This window comes from Pseudophryne corroboree, chromosome 8, assembly GCF_028390025.1.
Source record: "Pseudophryne corroboree isolate aPseCor3 chromosome 8, aPseCor3.hap2, whole genome shotgun sequence".
Taxonomy (NCBI): Eukaryota; Metazoa; Chordata; class Amphibia; order Anura; family Myobatrachidae; genus Pseudophryne; species Pseudophryne corroboree.
Genome location: NC_086451.1, coordinates 396,841,552 through 396,859,546, shown reverse-complemented (window position 1 = coordinate 396,859,546; position 17,995 = coordinate 396,841,552). Strand labels below are relative to the sequence as shown.

At 46.2% G+C, this 17,995-nt stretch overlaps 1 protein-coding gene across 1 annotated transcript in view; it reads left to right on the top strand.

Moving 5' to 3' along the window:
* LOC134949270 (cytochrome P450 2A6-like) overlaps window positions 1-17,713 on the top strand; it is a 93,076-nt gene extending 75,363 nt beyond the window's left edge. The window contains exon 9 of the mRNA XM_063937763.1: window positions 17,476-17,713. Within this exon, the coding sequence (XP_063793833.1) occupies window positions 17,476-17,660 (185 nt within the window). The 3' untranslated portion in view covers window positions 17,661-17,713. The remainder of the gene's footprint in view (window positions 1-17,475) is intronic.
* The last annotated feature ends 282 nt before the right edge of the window (window positions 17,714-17,995 follow it).

Genomic DNA, 17,995 nt, shown 5'->3' with positions numbered 1-17,995 from the left:
CAACATCATAGTTGGATTCTGTGGAGGCGAATTTCCTGGACATGAAGGCACACGGGTGTAACTCCAGAGACTCGGGGTCTTCCTGAGAAAGTATGGCTCCCACTCCAACCTCTGAGGCGTCCACCTCGACAATAAAGGGAAGAAGATCTGGGTTTGGGTGTCTGAGTACTGGAGCTGAGACAAAGGCCTGTTTTAGGGCCAGGAAGGCAGACTTGGATTGAGGCGACCAATTGGAAGGATCCGCTCCTTTCTTTGTCAACGCCACAATAGGAGCAACTAAATCTGAAAAGGCATGAATAAAATGCCTATAATAATTCGCAAAACCTAAGAATCGCTGGATAGCCTTTAAGTTAGTGGGTTGTGTCCAACTTAGGATTGCCTGGAGTTTCTTTGGTTCCATGTAAAACCACTTTGGAGAAATAATATACCCTAAAAAGGACACCTCCGTGATGTGGAAATCACATTTCTCCAATTTGGCGTTCAAATGATTCTCCCGTAACCTCTGAAGTACTAGTCACACATGGACCACATGCTGTTCGGAAGATTCAGAATAAATCAAAATGTCGTCTAAATACACGACCACGAACTTCCCTAGAAAGTCGCGGAGGACATCGTTAATAAGATCCTGAAACACCGCAGGAGCATTAGACAGACCGAATGGCATTACAAGATATTCGTAATGTCCTGAATGTGTACTGAAAGCCGTCTTCCACTCATCCTTAGATCTTATTCGGATGAGGTTGTAGGCCCCTCTGAGATCGATTTTGGAGAAAATAACCGCAGTACGGAGCTGATCAAACAGTACCGAAATCAACGGCAAGGGGAAGGTGTTTTTAATAGAAATCTTATTCAAAGCCCGATAATCAATACAAGGCCTAAGAGATCCGTCTTTTTTCTCAACAAAAAAGAACCCTGCACTTAATGGAGATTTCGAGGGCCTAATAAACCACTTCTTCAGGCTCTCCTGTACATAATCATTCATAGCCTTAGTCTCGGGGCCAGATAATGCATATAGTCTCCCTTTTGGCAGAGTGGCACCAGGGACTAAGTCAATGGCGCAGTCATATGACCGATGAGGAGGCAGAATATCCGCATTACCTTTAGAGAAAACATCAGCAAAATCCTGATATTCCGAAGGTATAAGTTCCGGAGTGACAGCAGCTGACTGGACGAGAAATACATTCTTTAACACAAAAGGAACCCCACCGGGAAATTTCCCCAGACCGCCAATCTACGGTGGAATTATGAAAGGTGAGCCAGGGGTGACCTAAAACAACAGGCACAGCCGAACAATGGGTAATGTAAAACTCAATTTTCTCAGAATGTAAGGCCACCACTGTCAGTTGTACTTGAGGGGTGTGATGAGTAATTACCCCATTAGAGAGTGGACCACCATCCAACCCGTGCATGGTGATAAGTCTATCTAAAGGTAACTGCGGAATTCCCAAAGCCTGAGCCCAGGCAAGATCCATAATATTTCCAGCAGCTCTGCTGTCAATGAAGGCTGACACAAATGAACTGAGACTTCCAGAATAAATTTTTACAGGAATTAACAAAGGAATCATTTGAGGAGATTAACTGCAGACCCAAGTGAACCCCCTCACAATTCACTTGGTCAGAGCATTTCCCTGCTTATTTGGGCAGTTACGTGCCACGTGTCCCTTACCACCACAATATTAGCAGAGCCCCGAATTTAGCCTTCTGGCTCTTTCTTCTGGAGACAGCCGGGAGAGACCCACTTGCATAGGCTCCTCATTGTCCTCAGGGAAAGCATATACACATGGACTAGACCTGAAATTAGCCCCTCTTTTAGCCCTCCGTTCTCGGAGACGACGGTCAATCTTAATAGCAAGCTCCATGAGCTTATCTAAAGTCTTCGGAACTGGATACTGAAGAAGACTATCCTTAATTACTTCAGACAAACTGAGGCGAAACTGACTGCGCGGGGCAGGATCATTCCAGCCACAGTCGTTCGACCAACGGCGAAATTCCGTACAATATGCTTTGGCAGGATTTTTACCCTGTTTAAGTGCACGTAAGTGGCTTTTGGCGGATGCTTCCCTATCTGGATCATCATACAACAAGCCTAACGATTTAAAGAAGGCATCTACTGTTTGTAAGGCTGCATCATCAGATTTTAACCCAAAAGCCCAGGTTTGGGGATCGCCTTGAAGCAAAGACATCACAATGCCCACCCGCTGAGACTCTGTACCTGAAGACCGGGGCCTTAACTGAAAATAAAGTTTGCAGGCTTCCTTATAATTAAAGAAATCTTTTCGGTTACCCGAAAAGCGATCAGGAAGGTGCATTTTTGGTTCAGGAGTCATACCCGGGCAAGACCGCACGAAATCTTCCTGCGACCTTACCCGAAGGGTAAGATCCTGCACCATCTGAGTGAGTTCCTGAATCTGATTGGCCAAAAGCTGGTTGGGATTCATGAGGACAGAATTCCAACACCTCCCTAATTAGAATATCGGATTCATTTTTGCTGATGTTTAATTTTGTTTGTTTTTAAGGCCGGTGATAATGTTACGTTCTTTGTGCTCCGAACGAAAAGGTATAGGGTGGTAAGTCCCGAGCACAAGAACGTGACGCTGAAATAATGACAAGGTATAATAATAACCCCTAGCAACCTAACTCCGTTGTTTCACCCGCATGGTCCGTCTATGCCTGCGAGACTATTTGTTCTTGGGCCCATGGCAGCAGCATTTGAAGGGCAGATTAGGTCTGCCCAACTCCGATGCCCCCCGGTTTTAGTATGAGACAAGGCATAAACAGAGACGGGATGATAACAAGGAAACCTCTAACTAAACACAAAACTGAGCTAGGGGCTACTACTGAACTACAAAGTAATTGTATGCTTGGCACGGCCGCCAAAGAAAAAGGAAACCAAGGTACATTATCCAAACCCTACACGGCACCGCCGTATACCAGGTAGGACAGCTATAGCGGAACACCTCCGCAAAAACACCAAGAAACCAAAATAAAAGGAATTCCATGGCCAAGTCCGCAAGGCGCGGCTGAAGGTCGCTACTCACAACACCGGGAATAACCGTAAGCGAACCGGAATCTTCGGATCTCTAACGCAGGTGACAACCGACAGGAAGGCAGGGAGAAGTACAAGGATTGGCTTTCAACACCAGGAGTCAGGACCACCGGAACAAGCTGACTGTACCACAAAACACCGGACAGGGAATATTCTCCAGAGCAGGAACAGCTCACAGGACGCTATCACCGGTATCTGTGTAATGCACTGAGACAGAATATAACAGGGAGCCCTCCAATAGCTATAGAGAACCTAATTAATGATGCCGTGCAGCTGCCTTGCTGCACGATTCAGAGTTAAACAGTTGTAGTTAATATTAACATGGCAACGGGGAATGCGGTCCGCCTGTGGCGTTCCTATTGCCATGGACCCGGCGGCTCCGAGCGCACGGCGTCCTGGCATTTCCAGGGACCCGGCGGCTCAGCGCGCATGGCGTCCTGGCATTGCTAGGCGCCGTGCGGGGCAACAGGGAGGCGCGACGGCCGTGACCGTTGCTCGGCAACAGTCGGGGGGCCAGCGAGAGCCGCCGCGCCTAACAGCCAACACACAGCAAGTTCAATGGAATACCTAAGTTATGTCATGGGTTCCTCAATCAATGCGAAGTGCATTTTACTCTCCAAGCTACAAGCTTTTCCGCAGCAAGAACCAAAGTGGCATGCATCCTCTCCCTTCTTTCCAAACAAGCTCTGGATTGGATCTCCCCTCTCTGGGAACGTTCGGAGCCAATATTGGATGACTAACCGTGGTTAATTGAAAAGTTCTGGAAAATCTTCGATGAACCAGGACATTCCCCTTCTGCTTCTATAGATATTATGAGAATTTGCCAAGGTAGTAGGATTATGGGCCAATATATTGTTCTTTTCCAGGTGCTTGCAGCTGAATTGCAAAGGAACGAGGAGGCCCTCATTGCATCCTTCTGGCCTGGGCTGTCTGAAAGAATGAAGGATAAGCTAGTCTCCTGAGACATTCCAAACAAACTGGCTGATTTAATGTCTCTCTAACAATATTGATATGTATTAGAGAGTGGGTTCTCAAATGGTCCAAGGGCAAATGCCCAAAGCCTTGGTATCAGCCATGTCCTCCCAATCCTCACACTGTAGGTGAGCCCATGCAGATTAATAGTTCCAAGCTATCTTCTAAGGAACATCAACGAAGACATAGATGAATCTTTGTATTTATTGTGGTGATTCCAGTCACCTGGTCAATTCTTGTTCTGAGCACCCGGGAAACAGATTCTCCTAATCTCCAAAGGAGGGAAGGGATTAGGAGCATTTTCATTGGCTCCACATAGGAAGAATCCAGTTATTCCTTTTCTTCTCAAAAATTGCACCAATCAGCTTTCTGTGACAGCTCTTATTGATACAGGAGCAGCCGACAAATTCATCTCTGCCTCCTTCATTGAACGACATGGCATACCTACTGAAGAACTACCTCAAGCTATATCCTTGTCTGTTATTGATGAGAGTCTGATCCACATCTGCATGGTTACTGCCAAGACCAAAGCCATACAGCTCTGTGTTGGAGCCCTGCATTCAGAACATCTCACCTTCTTGGTCATGCCCAAGATGCCCCAAACAGGTCCTCATTCTACAATGGTTCCAGCTAACTATCCCACATGTGGACTGGTCAAATATACAGATTTTGTTCTGGGGTGAGAGATGCAGAGATTCCTGTCTTAAAAAAGTCCTTCCATGTTGCTTTTCAGAAACAGCTAAAATTCCTTTGCAGTATCATCAGTTTCAAGATGTCTTCAGTAAAGGTGGTGCTGATTTACTTCCTCCTCATTGTGAATGGGCTAGTCTAATCGATTTGATTCCAGGTAAAACTCTGCCCAGAGATCGGAACCATCCTCTGTCTCTTCCAGAAAAAGCCGCCATGTCTGAGTATATATACAAGAAAATCTGGCCAAAGGCTTCATTCGTCCCTCCTCATCCCCAGCAGGGGCTGGCTTCTTCTTTGTTAAGAAAAAGGATGGAAGTCTCAGACCATGCATTGACTACAGTAGATTGAACGAAATCATGCTGAAGAAACAAAATCTGCATCCGTTAATAACTGAACTGTTTGATCGGGTCAAGGGAGCGAATATCTTCACCAAACCGGATTTTAGAGGGGCTTATAATCTCATCTTGATCCGAGCCGTGGATGAGTGGAAGATAGCATGTAATACAAGGGACGGTCATTACGAACACCTTGTCATGCCCATCGGTTTAAACATTTCACCTGCTTTGTTCCAGCACTAAGTAAATGAAATATTCAGAGACCTTCTTTATGAGTCTGTATTAGTCTATTTGGATGATATCCTCATCTTTTCTTCAGATCTTCATTCTCATCGTCAGCAAGTTTCTGAAGTTCTTCTTCTTAGAAAAATATCACCACTGCTGCAAACTTGAGAAGTTCACCTTTCATGTGTCTACAATTCCCTTCCTGGGATATATTATTTCTGGTACTGAAGTCCAATATGGATCCTGAAAAAGTAAAAGCACTGACTTCTTGGTCTGAGCCTCTCTCTTTGAAAGTTACTCAATGATTCTTGGGATTTTCAAATTATTACAAGAAGTTTATTTGTGAATTTTCTACCTTGGTAGCCCCAATTACAGCTCTTACCCGTAACGGCGCATATCCAACTCATAGGTCGCCCGAAGCAAGCAAGGCCTTCCAGTACCTCAAAGATGCCTTTGTCAAAGCTCCAGTCTTTCAACAACCCAATGTCAATCGTCCATTCATTGTAGAGGTTGATGCATCCTCTGAAGGGGCAGGAGCCATCCAGCAGGGACGTGCAGTCAGGGGAGGCAGTGCATCCCCTGTCATTAATGATTCAAATGATACAAGGAAGATATACTTATGACACATTCTGTGTCATAAGTATATACTTTAGCCTTTGTATTATTTGAATCATTTTTACTCTGTAAACTGTTTAAATGTGTTTCTGTCTGGGAGGCACCACTCTCGGTGCCTCCTGCTGTCAATGTAACAGGACCGGAAACGGGGGGCGGGGCCAAGCATTGGGTAGTGAAATCCCATTAAAAAAAGCAGCAGAAGCGGCACCTAATAGAAGTGCCGCTTTCACAGGGGCGTGCTTTCAGCCCATATCAAAGCACGCCCCTGTCACTGAGGAAGCGGTGATTGGGCAGTGGACAGGGACGGCCCTGTCATTACTCCTGTACGTGGAATTGCTACGAGGCTGTGGGCGCAGAGGGTGCCTGAATCCCGATTACAGTGTCAGATCCAAGATGCACTGCAGCACTAGGTGCCTGTGACATTGGGTGCCGAGCGAGTCCCCCTCAGGTCAGTCCCATGCCCCCCTTCTGCTGGGCCAGTTCCCACTGTGTGCAGGGCCAGATGGCCATTACCGCGATCGGTGCTCTGATCGGGTAGTGGTCACTGGTCCTTCTTTAGTAAAGGCTGCAGTAAAATAGCTGTGGGAGGGGTGCTGTGAATCCCCTGCAGCACAGCTCTCCCACGGGACTCCAGTCGCAGCAGCCAGTAACACAGAAGCCGGGTAGGAGGCTCCCATACAGGGGAAGGTTGGGCAGGTGCACATAAATCTCTCCCCATGCTTTTTATATTATAAATATAGGGGATGTGAGGCCAATTGCAGCCCTACCCTCCCCTATGCCGTGAGACACTGTGTCTCCTTCCTCTACACGGCAGGGCTCCTCCCCTTCCACTGTGCAGCAGCGTTACAGTACCTCACCCCCATTCCTCTGCAGAGCAGGATCCTGTTCCACTTCCTGATCCTGACTGTACAATAGCTCCCATGTGGCAGGTGTAGAGATGTGTCAGTGAGGAGCAGGGTGATGCATAGCAAGGCAATGACTTCAGGGGAGAGGAGCTGATATGCGATTTCCTCCCTCTGTATCTTTCTTCTGGCTGACTGTCCCTTCTGTTTGTCTAGTTCCTATCCATCTATCTCTCTGTTACTCTCTGCCACCTGCCTCTTCATTCTGCCTGTCTCTTTCCTCTGTGTCTGACTTCCCACCATCCTCTCACATCCACTGTCTGCCTGTCTATCTCTTTCCACCATCCTCTCACATCCACTGTCTGCCTGTCTATCTATTTCCACCATCCTCTCACATCCACTGTCTGCCTGTCTATCTATTTCCACCATCCTCTCACATCCTCTGCCTGTCTATCTCTTTCCACCATCCTCTCACATCCCCTGTCTGCCTGTCTATCTATTTCCACCATCCTATCACATCCACTGTCTGCCTGTCTATCTCTATCCACCATCCTCTCACATCCACTGTCTGCCTGTCTATCTCTTTCCACCATCCTCTCACATCCTCTGCCTGTCTATCTCTTTCCACCATCCTCTCACATCCCCTGTCTGCCTGTCTATCTATTTCCACCATCCTCTCACATCCACTGTCTGCCTGTCTATCTCTTTCCACCATCCTCTCACATCCACTGTCTGCCTATCTATCTCTTTCCACCATCCTCTCACATCCACTGTCTGCCTATCTATCTCTTTCCACCATCCTCTCACATCCACTGTCTGCCTATCTATCTCTTTCCACCATCCTCTCACATCCACTGTCTGCCTGTCTGTCTCTTTCCACCATCCTCTCACATCCCCTGTCTGCCTGTCTATCTATTTCCACCATCCTCTCACATCCCCTGTCTGCCTGTCTATCTATTTCCACCATCCTCTCAAATCCTCTGTTTGCCTATCTATCTCTTTCCACCATCCTCTCACATCCACTGTCTGTCTCTTTCCACCATCCTTTCACATCCACTGTCTGCCTGTCTGTCTCTTTCCACCATCCTCTCACATCCCCTGTCTGCCTGTCTATCTATTTCCACCATCCTCTCAGACCCTCCAACATGAGCCGCCCCACTAGGTACAAAATGCTCTGTTTCTGGACTTCCCTCTTAATTTATGATTTCCCTCACCTGTGTTGAACTAGTTAAATGATAAGAAAGCTGTTTCTTCACAGGTGATTGCAACAATAAATGAAGAGAGAAGTCCAGAAACAGAGCATTTTGTACCTAGTGGGGCGGGTTATGTTGGAGGGTATGTCCTCTCACATCCTCTGTCTGCCTGTCTATCTCTTTCCACCATCCTCTCACATCCACTGTCTGCCTGTCTGTCTCTTTCCACCATCCTCTCACATCCACTGTCTGCCTGTCTATCTATTTCCACCATCCTCTCACATCCTCTGTCTGACTGTCTATCTCTTTCCACCATCCTCTCACATCCTCTGCCTATCTATCTCTTTCACTATCCTTTCACATCCCCTGTCTGTCTCTTTTCTCTGTCCTCTCACATACTCTGCATGCTGATCTGTCTCTTTCCTCTGTGTCTCTTTTTCTGCCATCCTCTCACACTCTGACTGCTGATCTGTCTCTTTAATCTCTCTCTTCCCGTTTTCCTCTTACACCCTCTGTCTACCTCTCTCTTCCCACCTTCTTCTCACATCCACTGTCTGTCTGTCTGTCTCTTTCCTTTGTGTCTTTCTTTCTGCTATCCTCTCACATCATCTGTCTGCCAGTCTCTCTCTTTCCTCTGCCCTCTCACATCCTCTATCTACTGGTCTGTCTCTTTCCACCATCATCTCACATCATCTGTCTCTTTCTTCTGTGTGTCTCTTTCCTCTGTGTGTCTCTTTCCTCTGTGTCTTTTTTTCTGCCGTCCTCTGGGGGACATTCCGACCCGTTCACATGCTGCGGTTCATCGCAGCGGTGCGAAAGGGTCGGTTCTGCACATGCGCTGCGGCCGCATTGCGCAGGCATCTCGTTGCCCGGCGATGGGCAGCGACGCCGCGTACGAAGAAAGCGGTCGCAGCGACGACCGCAAGAAGATTGACAGGAGGAAGGCGTTCCGGGGCGTCGACTGACCGTTTTCCGGGAGTGGTTCGGCGAACGCAGGCGTGTCCAGGCGTTTGGAGGGCGGATGTCTGACGTCAATTCCGGGACCTGCATTGCTGAAATCATCGCACCAGGCAAGTATGTCTAGGGCTAGTCTTGTTTTACACAAAACTTTTTTAGCATAGCAGGGCTGCACAAGTGAGCGCACTCCTGTTATGCTAAAATACACTCCCACATAGGCAGCATCTAGTTGATCGCACGAGCAGCAAAAAGTTGCTACGTGCGATCAACTCAGAATGACCCCCTCTATCATCTTCTGTCTGTCTTTTACAAGTAAGTATTGTGTGGAGGACAGACATAATTAGTAGTGGACATTCTGAATTAGGTAAAATATTTAAAAAGGGTATTCCACCTTCAAATGATTACACAAAGCTTTATCACTCCACATTTTCTATATATATCTCAATCATGTCACTACTGTCTCCTGACTGTCCTGTCGCCCCTGTCCTGGTCCTATGACCTCTGTCCTGTCCCCACTGTCCTGTCCCTGTCCCCCCTGTACTGACGCTATCACCTTTGTACTTTCCCTGTCACTCCTGTCTACTGTCTCCTCTGTTCTGGCACTATCACCTCTGTCCTGTCCTCACTATCCCGTCCCTGTCCCCACTATTCTGGTGCTGTTACCTCAGTCCTGTCCCTGTCACTCCTGTCTTCTGACCTCTCTCTTCTGTCCTGCTATTACCTCTGTCCTGTCCCTGTCACTCCTGTCTCCTGACCCCTCTATTCTGTCCCTGCCTCCTCTGTCCTGTAGAGCTGTGAAATGATGGGAGACAGCGGGGAGGGATCTGAAAAGATCCCTCAACTGCACAAGCTGCTGCATCAGGGACGTCAGCGGTAACTGGCATCGGCTTGGGGGTGGTAGCGGACATCTGCTTGGCGATGGTAGGGGTCACCAGCGGGACTCGGCGAACATTACGGCTGCAGTGCCTCACCAGCCACTGACCTCACCGCACGCCACTGCCATCCAGTCACGATGATCAGGTGACAACAAAGATCACCCATGCGCCTTTTATTCACAAAAGTTTCTACCTGTGGAAAATAATTATCCCATTGGTAAAAAAAGGAGCTATTAGGGATCAAATTGGCACTTGAGGAATAGCACTATTTGTTGGAAGGGGCTCAAGTCCCAGTCACAGTCTTCACGGATCTTAAGAACCTGTTTTTTATTTAATCCATCCAATGCCAATCTCCAAGACAAACACAGTGGTCTCAGTTCTTCTCTCAATTCTTATTGCACTGGTCATCAGAACAAGAAGGCTGATGCCTTATCTCGATCTCTCAGCCAGAATGAGGATGAGGAACCTACTGAAATGTATCCAATTCTCAATCCCACAGTCCTTGCCTCCACTCAAACTTCCCCTGTTCCACCACCAGGGAAGATTTTCGTTAAGCCACTTCATTAGAAGCAATTACTACAGTGGACCCATGCCTCTCGTTTCTATGGTCAAACCGGAGTTCAAAAGACTTTGAAGTTTATTCTGAAAACCTACTGGTGGCTTTACACCGAGCTTACACAAAGTCTTTTGTATCTTTATGTATTAAATGTGTTAAACAAAAAGTACCTTCCAGAGCACCAATCCACTTTCCATACCAGTGCGACCATGGACCCATATCTCTATGGATTTCCTCACCGATTTACCTGTATCCAATGACTTCAATACCATCTGGGTCATTGTTGACAGATTTTCAAAAATGGCTAATTTCGTACCTTCAAAGTGTCTTTCATCAGCTCCTCGGCTAACTCAGCACTTAATTTTATCTATCTTCCGGGTACATGGTCTGCCAACAGAAATCGTATCCGACAGAGGAGTTCTATTTGTTAGCTACTCAAGTCTTCAGCACATCAGTGCTCAAGAATAAGCTGTGTCCCGGCTGCCCAGCTACCCAAGTCTTCAACTCTCCGGGATTCTTCAACATTACACCAAAATTCAAGCAGCAAGTAGATCTTGGCATTCAGCATCAGACGTCCACTTCTTCAACTCATCTGTGGACAAGTATCCAGCTGACCATCTTGCCTTCTTCTTAGAACTCTTACATATCTGTTTATCATTATTCATTCTTTGCCATAATTATTTCAGAAAAGGCAGCCCCAACACCGAAACTCCTGGCGCTTTGTTAAATAGTTTTACAAATATAGATGTAAATAGATACAGTATTCACACACTAAGAGTGCATTAATCCACATCAGCTGCACGTAATAAGGGTTTGGTTAGGACCCCTGTTAGGCTGACAGAAAAGACAATAGATAATTACTGCGCTTGTGGATGCTTGTTACTTATTCACATCAAATATATATATATATATATATATATATATATAAAATATTTTTTGTATAACCATTGGTCCTCAGAAATTAATAAGTATTAAGAATTAATATTAGGAAGGCCTGTATTTATATAATATCACATTTATTGTGCAATCACAATCAGAAATATGCATCAAAATTATACATCAATATCAATAGCACCAGGTGATCTGACTGGCATCCGCGGTCAGATCACCTGGCACTATTAGGAAACACAATACATAGGCACCCGTGACCAGCCAGAAGTCCCGCCAGTGGTGAGTGCATCACCATCGGGAGAAAGGGCCGTGCAGTGGAGATACATGTAGCAACAGCGTAAATCGTCACTGGAATTACAGATGACACAGGACACTACCACTGGTCTGATGCAGCACAACATGTTGTTGTTATAATTATTATACTGCAGCAGTGGACATAAAGCAGCAGCGTATATCGTCACTGGAATTACTGATGACACAGGATACTGCCGCTGGTCTGCACAACACAGCACCACTTTATACAGCTACACTGGATATATGGCAGCAGAGAACACCAACACTGTTACTACCTGGATTGATGCAGCACAATACACTGAGTGACTACACTGGACTGGACAATACTTGCCACCCCACTTTCCCGCCCCAACACACAGACACTGAGGACTCGTCCTCTCTATATACTCTCCGAGACTGGAGTAAAAATGGCCACGACGTGCGGCACCTTATATTAAATCCAAATCCTGCGAGAATCTGACAGCGGGATGATGACGTTTTGCCGAAGTTCGGGTTTCCGAGTCAGGTGGGAAAACCCGAGCTGGGCTCGGATCTGGACTCGGAAGGCAAAGTTCGGTAGGGTTCGGTTCTCTGAGAACCGAACCCGCTCATTTCTAGCATATATATATATATATATATATATGAGATTTTAGTATAAACATTTGTCCTCAGAAATGAATAAGTATTAAGAATTAATATTAGGAAGGCCTGTATTTATATAATATCACATTTATTGTGCAATCACAATCAGAAATATGCATCAAAAATATACATCAATATCAATAGCGCCAGGTGATCTGACCGGCATCTGCGGTCAGATCACTTGGCACTATTAGGAAACACAATACAGAGGCACCCGTGACCAGCCAGAAGTCCCGCCAGCGGTTAGTGCATCACCATCGGGAGAAAGGGCCGTACAGTGGAGATATATGTGGCTGATTTACTAAAGGCACCAAAAAGGGTAATTATACCAGTGTATTGTGCTTGGATAAACAAACTTATTAGCCGAGACAGACCAGTGGTAGTGTCCTGCGCCATCAGTAATTCCAGTGACGATATACTCTGTTGCTATATGTCCACTGCTGCAGTATAATAATTATAACAACAACAACATGTTTTGCTGCATCAGACCAGTGGTAGTGTCCTGTGTCATCAGTAATTCCAGTCATTCCTATGACGCATTTTGTCTCATATAACTCCCAAAAAATAATGGAGAACAAAAATTTTGAGGAGAAAATAGGGAAAGATCAAGAACCACTTCCTCCTAGTGCTGAAGCTGCTGCACTAGCCATGACATAGACGATGAAATGACATCAACGTCATCTGCCAAGGCCGATGCCCAATGTCATAGTAGAGGGTGTGAAAAATCCAAAAAGCCAAAATTTAGTAAAAAGAACCAAAAAAAGAAATTTAAATCGTCTGAGGAGAAACGTAAACTAGCCAATAAGCCATTTATGACACGGAGTGGCAAGGAATGGCTGAGGCCCTGGCCTATGTTCATGGCTAGTGGTTCAGCTTCACATGACGATGGAAGCCCTCATCCTCCCATTAGAAAAATTAAAAGAATTAAGCTGGAAAGAGCACAGAAAATAACAGTGCGCTCTGAGATGGCATCACAAATCTCCAAGGAGAGTAAAAGTGTGTCGGCGGTTGCGATGCCTGACCTTCCCAACACTGGACGGGAAGAGGTGGCTCCTTCCACCATTTGCACGCCCCCTGCAAGTGCTGGAAGGAGCACCCACGGTCCAGTTCCTGATATTCAAATTGAAGATGTCACTGTAGAAGTACACCAGGGTGAGAATATGGGTGTTGCTGGCGCTGAGGTGGAAGTTGATGATGAGGATTCTGATGGTGATGTGGTTTGTTTAAGTCAGGCACCGGGGGAGACACCTGTTGTCCTTGGGAAGAAGAAGCTCATTGTGATGCCTGGGCAAAAAAGCCACCTCTTCGGTGTGGAATTATTTCTCCACAAATCCGGACAACAGGTGTCAAGCCATCTGTTGCCTCTCTCAATCTGTAATAAGTAGGGGTAAGGATGTTAACCACCTAGGAACATCCTCCCTTATACGTCACCTGCTGTGCATTCATCAGAAGTCACTGTCAAGTTCAGAAACTTTGGGTAAGAGTGCAATCAGTCCACTGACACCTAAATCCCTTCTTCCTCCTGTACCCAAGCTCCTGCAAGCCACACCACGAACTCCCTCAACGTCAACTTCCTCCTCAGTCAGGAACGGCCGTAGTCCTGCAGGCCATGTCACTGTCAAGACTGAGGAGTCCTCTCCAAACTGGGATTCCTCCATAGGATCCTTGAGTGTTACGCCTGCTGTTGCTGCCGCTGCTGTTGTTGCTGCTGGGAGTCGATCGTCATCCCATAGGGGAAGTCGGAAGACCACTTGTACTACTTCCAGTAAGCAATTTACTGTCCAACAGTTCTTTGTGAGGAAGATGAAATATCACAGCAGTCATCCTTTTGCAAAGCGGATAACTGAGGCCTTGACAGCTATGTTGGTGTTAGAGGTGCGTCCGGTATCCACCATTAGTTCAGTGTCACTTAAAGATTTGATGGAGATAGTGTGTCCCGGTATCAAATCCCATCTAGGTTCCACTTCTCTAGGCAGGTGATACCGAGAATGTACACAGACATCAGAAAAAGAGTCACCAGTATCCTACAAAATGCGGTTGTATCCAGTGTCCACTTAACCACGGACATGTGGACAAGTGGAAAAGGGCAGACTAAGGACAATATGACTGTAACAGCCAACTGTGTAGATGTATGGCCTCCCGCAGCGGCACCAGTAGCAGCATCTTGCAAATGCCATCTCGTTCCTAGGCAGGCTACGCTATGTATCACCGCTTTCCATAAGAGCCACACAGCTGACAATCTCTTACGGAAACTGAGGAATATCATCGCAGAATGGCTTACCCCATTTGGACTCTCCTGGGGATTTGTGATTTGTGCGTGCTTTACATGTGGGCAAATTCCAGCATGTCCCATGTTTTGCACATACAATTAATTTGGTGGTGCAGAATTTTTTGAAAAATGAGAGGGGTGTGCAGGAGATGCTTGTCTTTCCCGAAAAATTGCGGGCCACTATCAGCATTCTGCCACTGCGTGCCGAAGACAGGAGCGCCAGCAAACACTCCTGAACCTGCCCCGCCATCAACTGAAGCAAGAGGTGGTAACGAGTTGGAATTCAACACTCTATATGCTTCAGAGGATGGAGGAGCAGCAAAAGGCCATTCAAGCCTATACCTCCACCTACGATATAGGCAAAGGAGGGGTAATGCACTTGATTCAAGCGCAGTGGAGAATGACTTCCATCTTATGCAAGGTTCTCCAACCCTTCGAACTTGCCACACGTGAAGTCAGTTCAGACACTGCCAGCTTGAGTCAGGTCATTCCCCTCATCAGGCTTTTACAGAATCAGCTGGATAAATTGAAGGAGGAGCTAAGACGGAGCGATTCTGCAAAGTATGTTGGACTTGTGGACGGATCCCTTCATTCGCTTTGCCAGTATTCAAGGGTGCTCAATCTGTTGAAATCAGAGCACTACATTTTGGCCACCGTGTTCGATCCTAGGTTTAAAGAATACGTTGTATCTTTCTTTCCAGCAGACACAAGTGTGCAGAGGTGCAAAAACCTGCTGGATAGTAAATTGTCAACTCAAGCGGAACGTGACCTGTCAACAGCTCCTCCTTCAATTTCTCCCGCCACTGGGGCTGCAAGGAAAAGGATAACATTTCATAGCCCACCCGCTGGCGGTGATGCAGGGTAGTCAGGAGCGAAAGCTGACATCTGGTCCGGACTGAAGGGCCTGCCAATGATTACTGACATGTCTACTGTCACTACATATGATTCTGTAACCATTGAAAGAATGGTGGAGGATTATATGAGTGACAGCATCCAAGTAGGCATGTCAGGCAGTCTGTACGGATACTGGCAGGAAAAAGAGGCAATTTGGAGGCCCTTGCACAAACTGGCTTTATTTTACCTAAGTTGCCCCCCCCCCTCCAGTGTGTACTCCGAAAGAGTGTTTAGTTCAGCCGGTAACCTTGTCAGCGATCGGCGTAGGAGGTTACTTCCAGAAAATGTGGAGAAGATGATATTCATGAAAATGAATTATATAGTCCTCCGGGAAGACCTTTACCAGAAATTTCCTCCAGAAAGTACTCAGGGACCTGTGATGGTGGATTCCACTGGGGACAAATTAATACTCAGTGAGGAGGATGTACACGGTGAAAGGGGTGAGGAATCGGAGGATAATGATGAGGTGGACATCTTGCCTCTGTAGAGCCAGTTTGTGCAAGGAGAGATTGATTGCTTCTTTTTTGATGGGGCCCAAATAAAACAGTCATTTCAGCCACAGTCATGTGGCAGACCCTGTCGCTGAAATGGTTGGTTTGTTAAAGTGTATATGTCCTGTTTATACAACATAAGGGTGGGAGGGCCCAAGGACAATTCCATCTTGCATCTCTTTTTCTTCTTTGCCTCATGTGCTGTTTGGGGCCTATTTTTTAAGTGCCATCTGTCTGTAACTGCAGTGCCACTCCTAGATGGGCCAGGTGTTTGTGCCGCACACTTGTGTCGCTTAGCTTGGCCATCCAGCTACCTCATTGCACCTATTTTTCTTCTTTGCATCATGTGCTGTTTGGGGACTTGATTTTGAATAGTGCCATCTTGTCTGCAACTGCAGTGCCACTCCTAGATGGGCTAGGTGTTTGTGCCGCACACTTATGTCGCTTAGCTTGGCCATCCAGCGACCTCATTGCACCTATTTTTCTTCTTTGCATCATGTGCTGTTTGGGGACTAGATTTTGAATAGTGCCATCTTGTCTGCAACTGCAGTGCCGCTCCTAGATGGGCCAGGTGTTTGTGCCGCACACTTGTGTTGTTAGCTTAGTTTTGGTGGGGGGATTAATTGCTTCTTATTTTGTGGGGGTCCAATCAAACCAACCCTTTCAGCTACAGTCATGTGACATACCCTGTTGCTGAAATAATTGGCTTGTTAAAGTGTGCATGTCCTGTTTATACATCATAAGAGTGGGTGGTAGGGCCCAAGGACAATTCCATCTTGCACCTCTTTTTTATTCTTTGCATTATGTGCTCTTTGGGGCCTAGTTTTTAAAACTGCCATCCTTTCTGACACTGCAGTGCCACTCCTAGATAGGCCAGGTGTTTGTGCCGCACACTTGTGTCGCTTAGCAAAGTCATCCAGCTACCTCGGAGCAAACTTTTGCCTAAAAACAATGGTGTGAGGTGTTCAGAATAGACTGGAAATGAGTGGAAATGATTGTTATTGAGGTTAGTAACACTGTAGGAGCAAAACTACCCCCAAATTCTGTGATTTTAGCTGTGTTTATGTTTGTTTTTTTCCAAAAATCATCCAGATCCAAAACCAAAACACGAAAGAGTGGTTTTGGCAAAACCAAGTCAAAACCAAAACACGAAAATGGAATTAGAGCCAAAACAAAAACACAAAACACGAAAAGTGCCCGCCGCACATCTCTAAAATATAATATATATTTGATGTGATATAAGTGACAAGCATCCACAAGCGCAGTAATTATCTATTTATTGTCTTTCCCAGAATTATATTAAACAACCTTGCTTCATTCCTCGGCTCCTGAGTGTTAACCCTTATACAAGCTCTAGTTCGTATCCAGCAGTCGCTCAGAATATGACACGTAGAATTTGACGGCAGATAATAACCACTTGGCCCATCTAGGCTGACATTTTTTGATCAGAATATTTCAGATATTTGATTTCCGGATATGGGAGACTCAACCGATATTACTGCTATAATTATATACATACATGCAGAGAGGAGATGGAGAAATTGATAGTTTGGTTGTTGGCGGATGGGCCAATTTCAGATTACATTGCAGTGATTCCAGATTACATTGCAGTGTATGGCTCATGTGTCAGATATCACCTTTGCCATTTTGTACTTTGCTTCATGAGCTTCTTTTCATTCTATTGACATTTTCTGCAATATTTGTTACAGGAAAAAGATCATGTGTAGGTGAAAGTTTGGTGCGCCTGCAGCTTTTCATTTTCTTCACCGTCATCCTGCAGAAATTCACCCTGAAATCTACAGAGGACCCCAAAGACCTTAATATCTCCCCTGCGGAAAGTGGCCTTGAAAGTATTCCTCCTTCCCACAAAATCATTTTCATTTCTCGTACTTAGGCTGCAAAGAGGGAGGGTTAGGGTTTGCACCCCTGGGTGGGGTAGGGGTAGGCTGCGGGGGAGGGAGGGTTAGGTTTAGGGTACGGGGGAGGGAGGTTATGGTTAGGCACCACTGAGGAAGGTTAGAGTAAGGCTGCAGATAGGAAGGGTTAGGGAGGTTAGGGATTAGGGGTAGCATACTTACCTAGTAGGTTTCGGGATCCTGAGCATCTGAATGCCACTGTCAGTATTCTGACTCCCAGAATGCCAAGCACCGGGATCCCAATACCATTCCCCACCATATATGTAATATATTTGAGGTTGCCCCCCATATTCACAGATTATCTTTGTTAGAT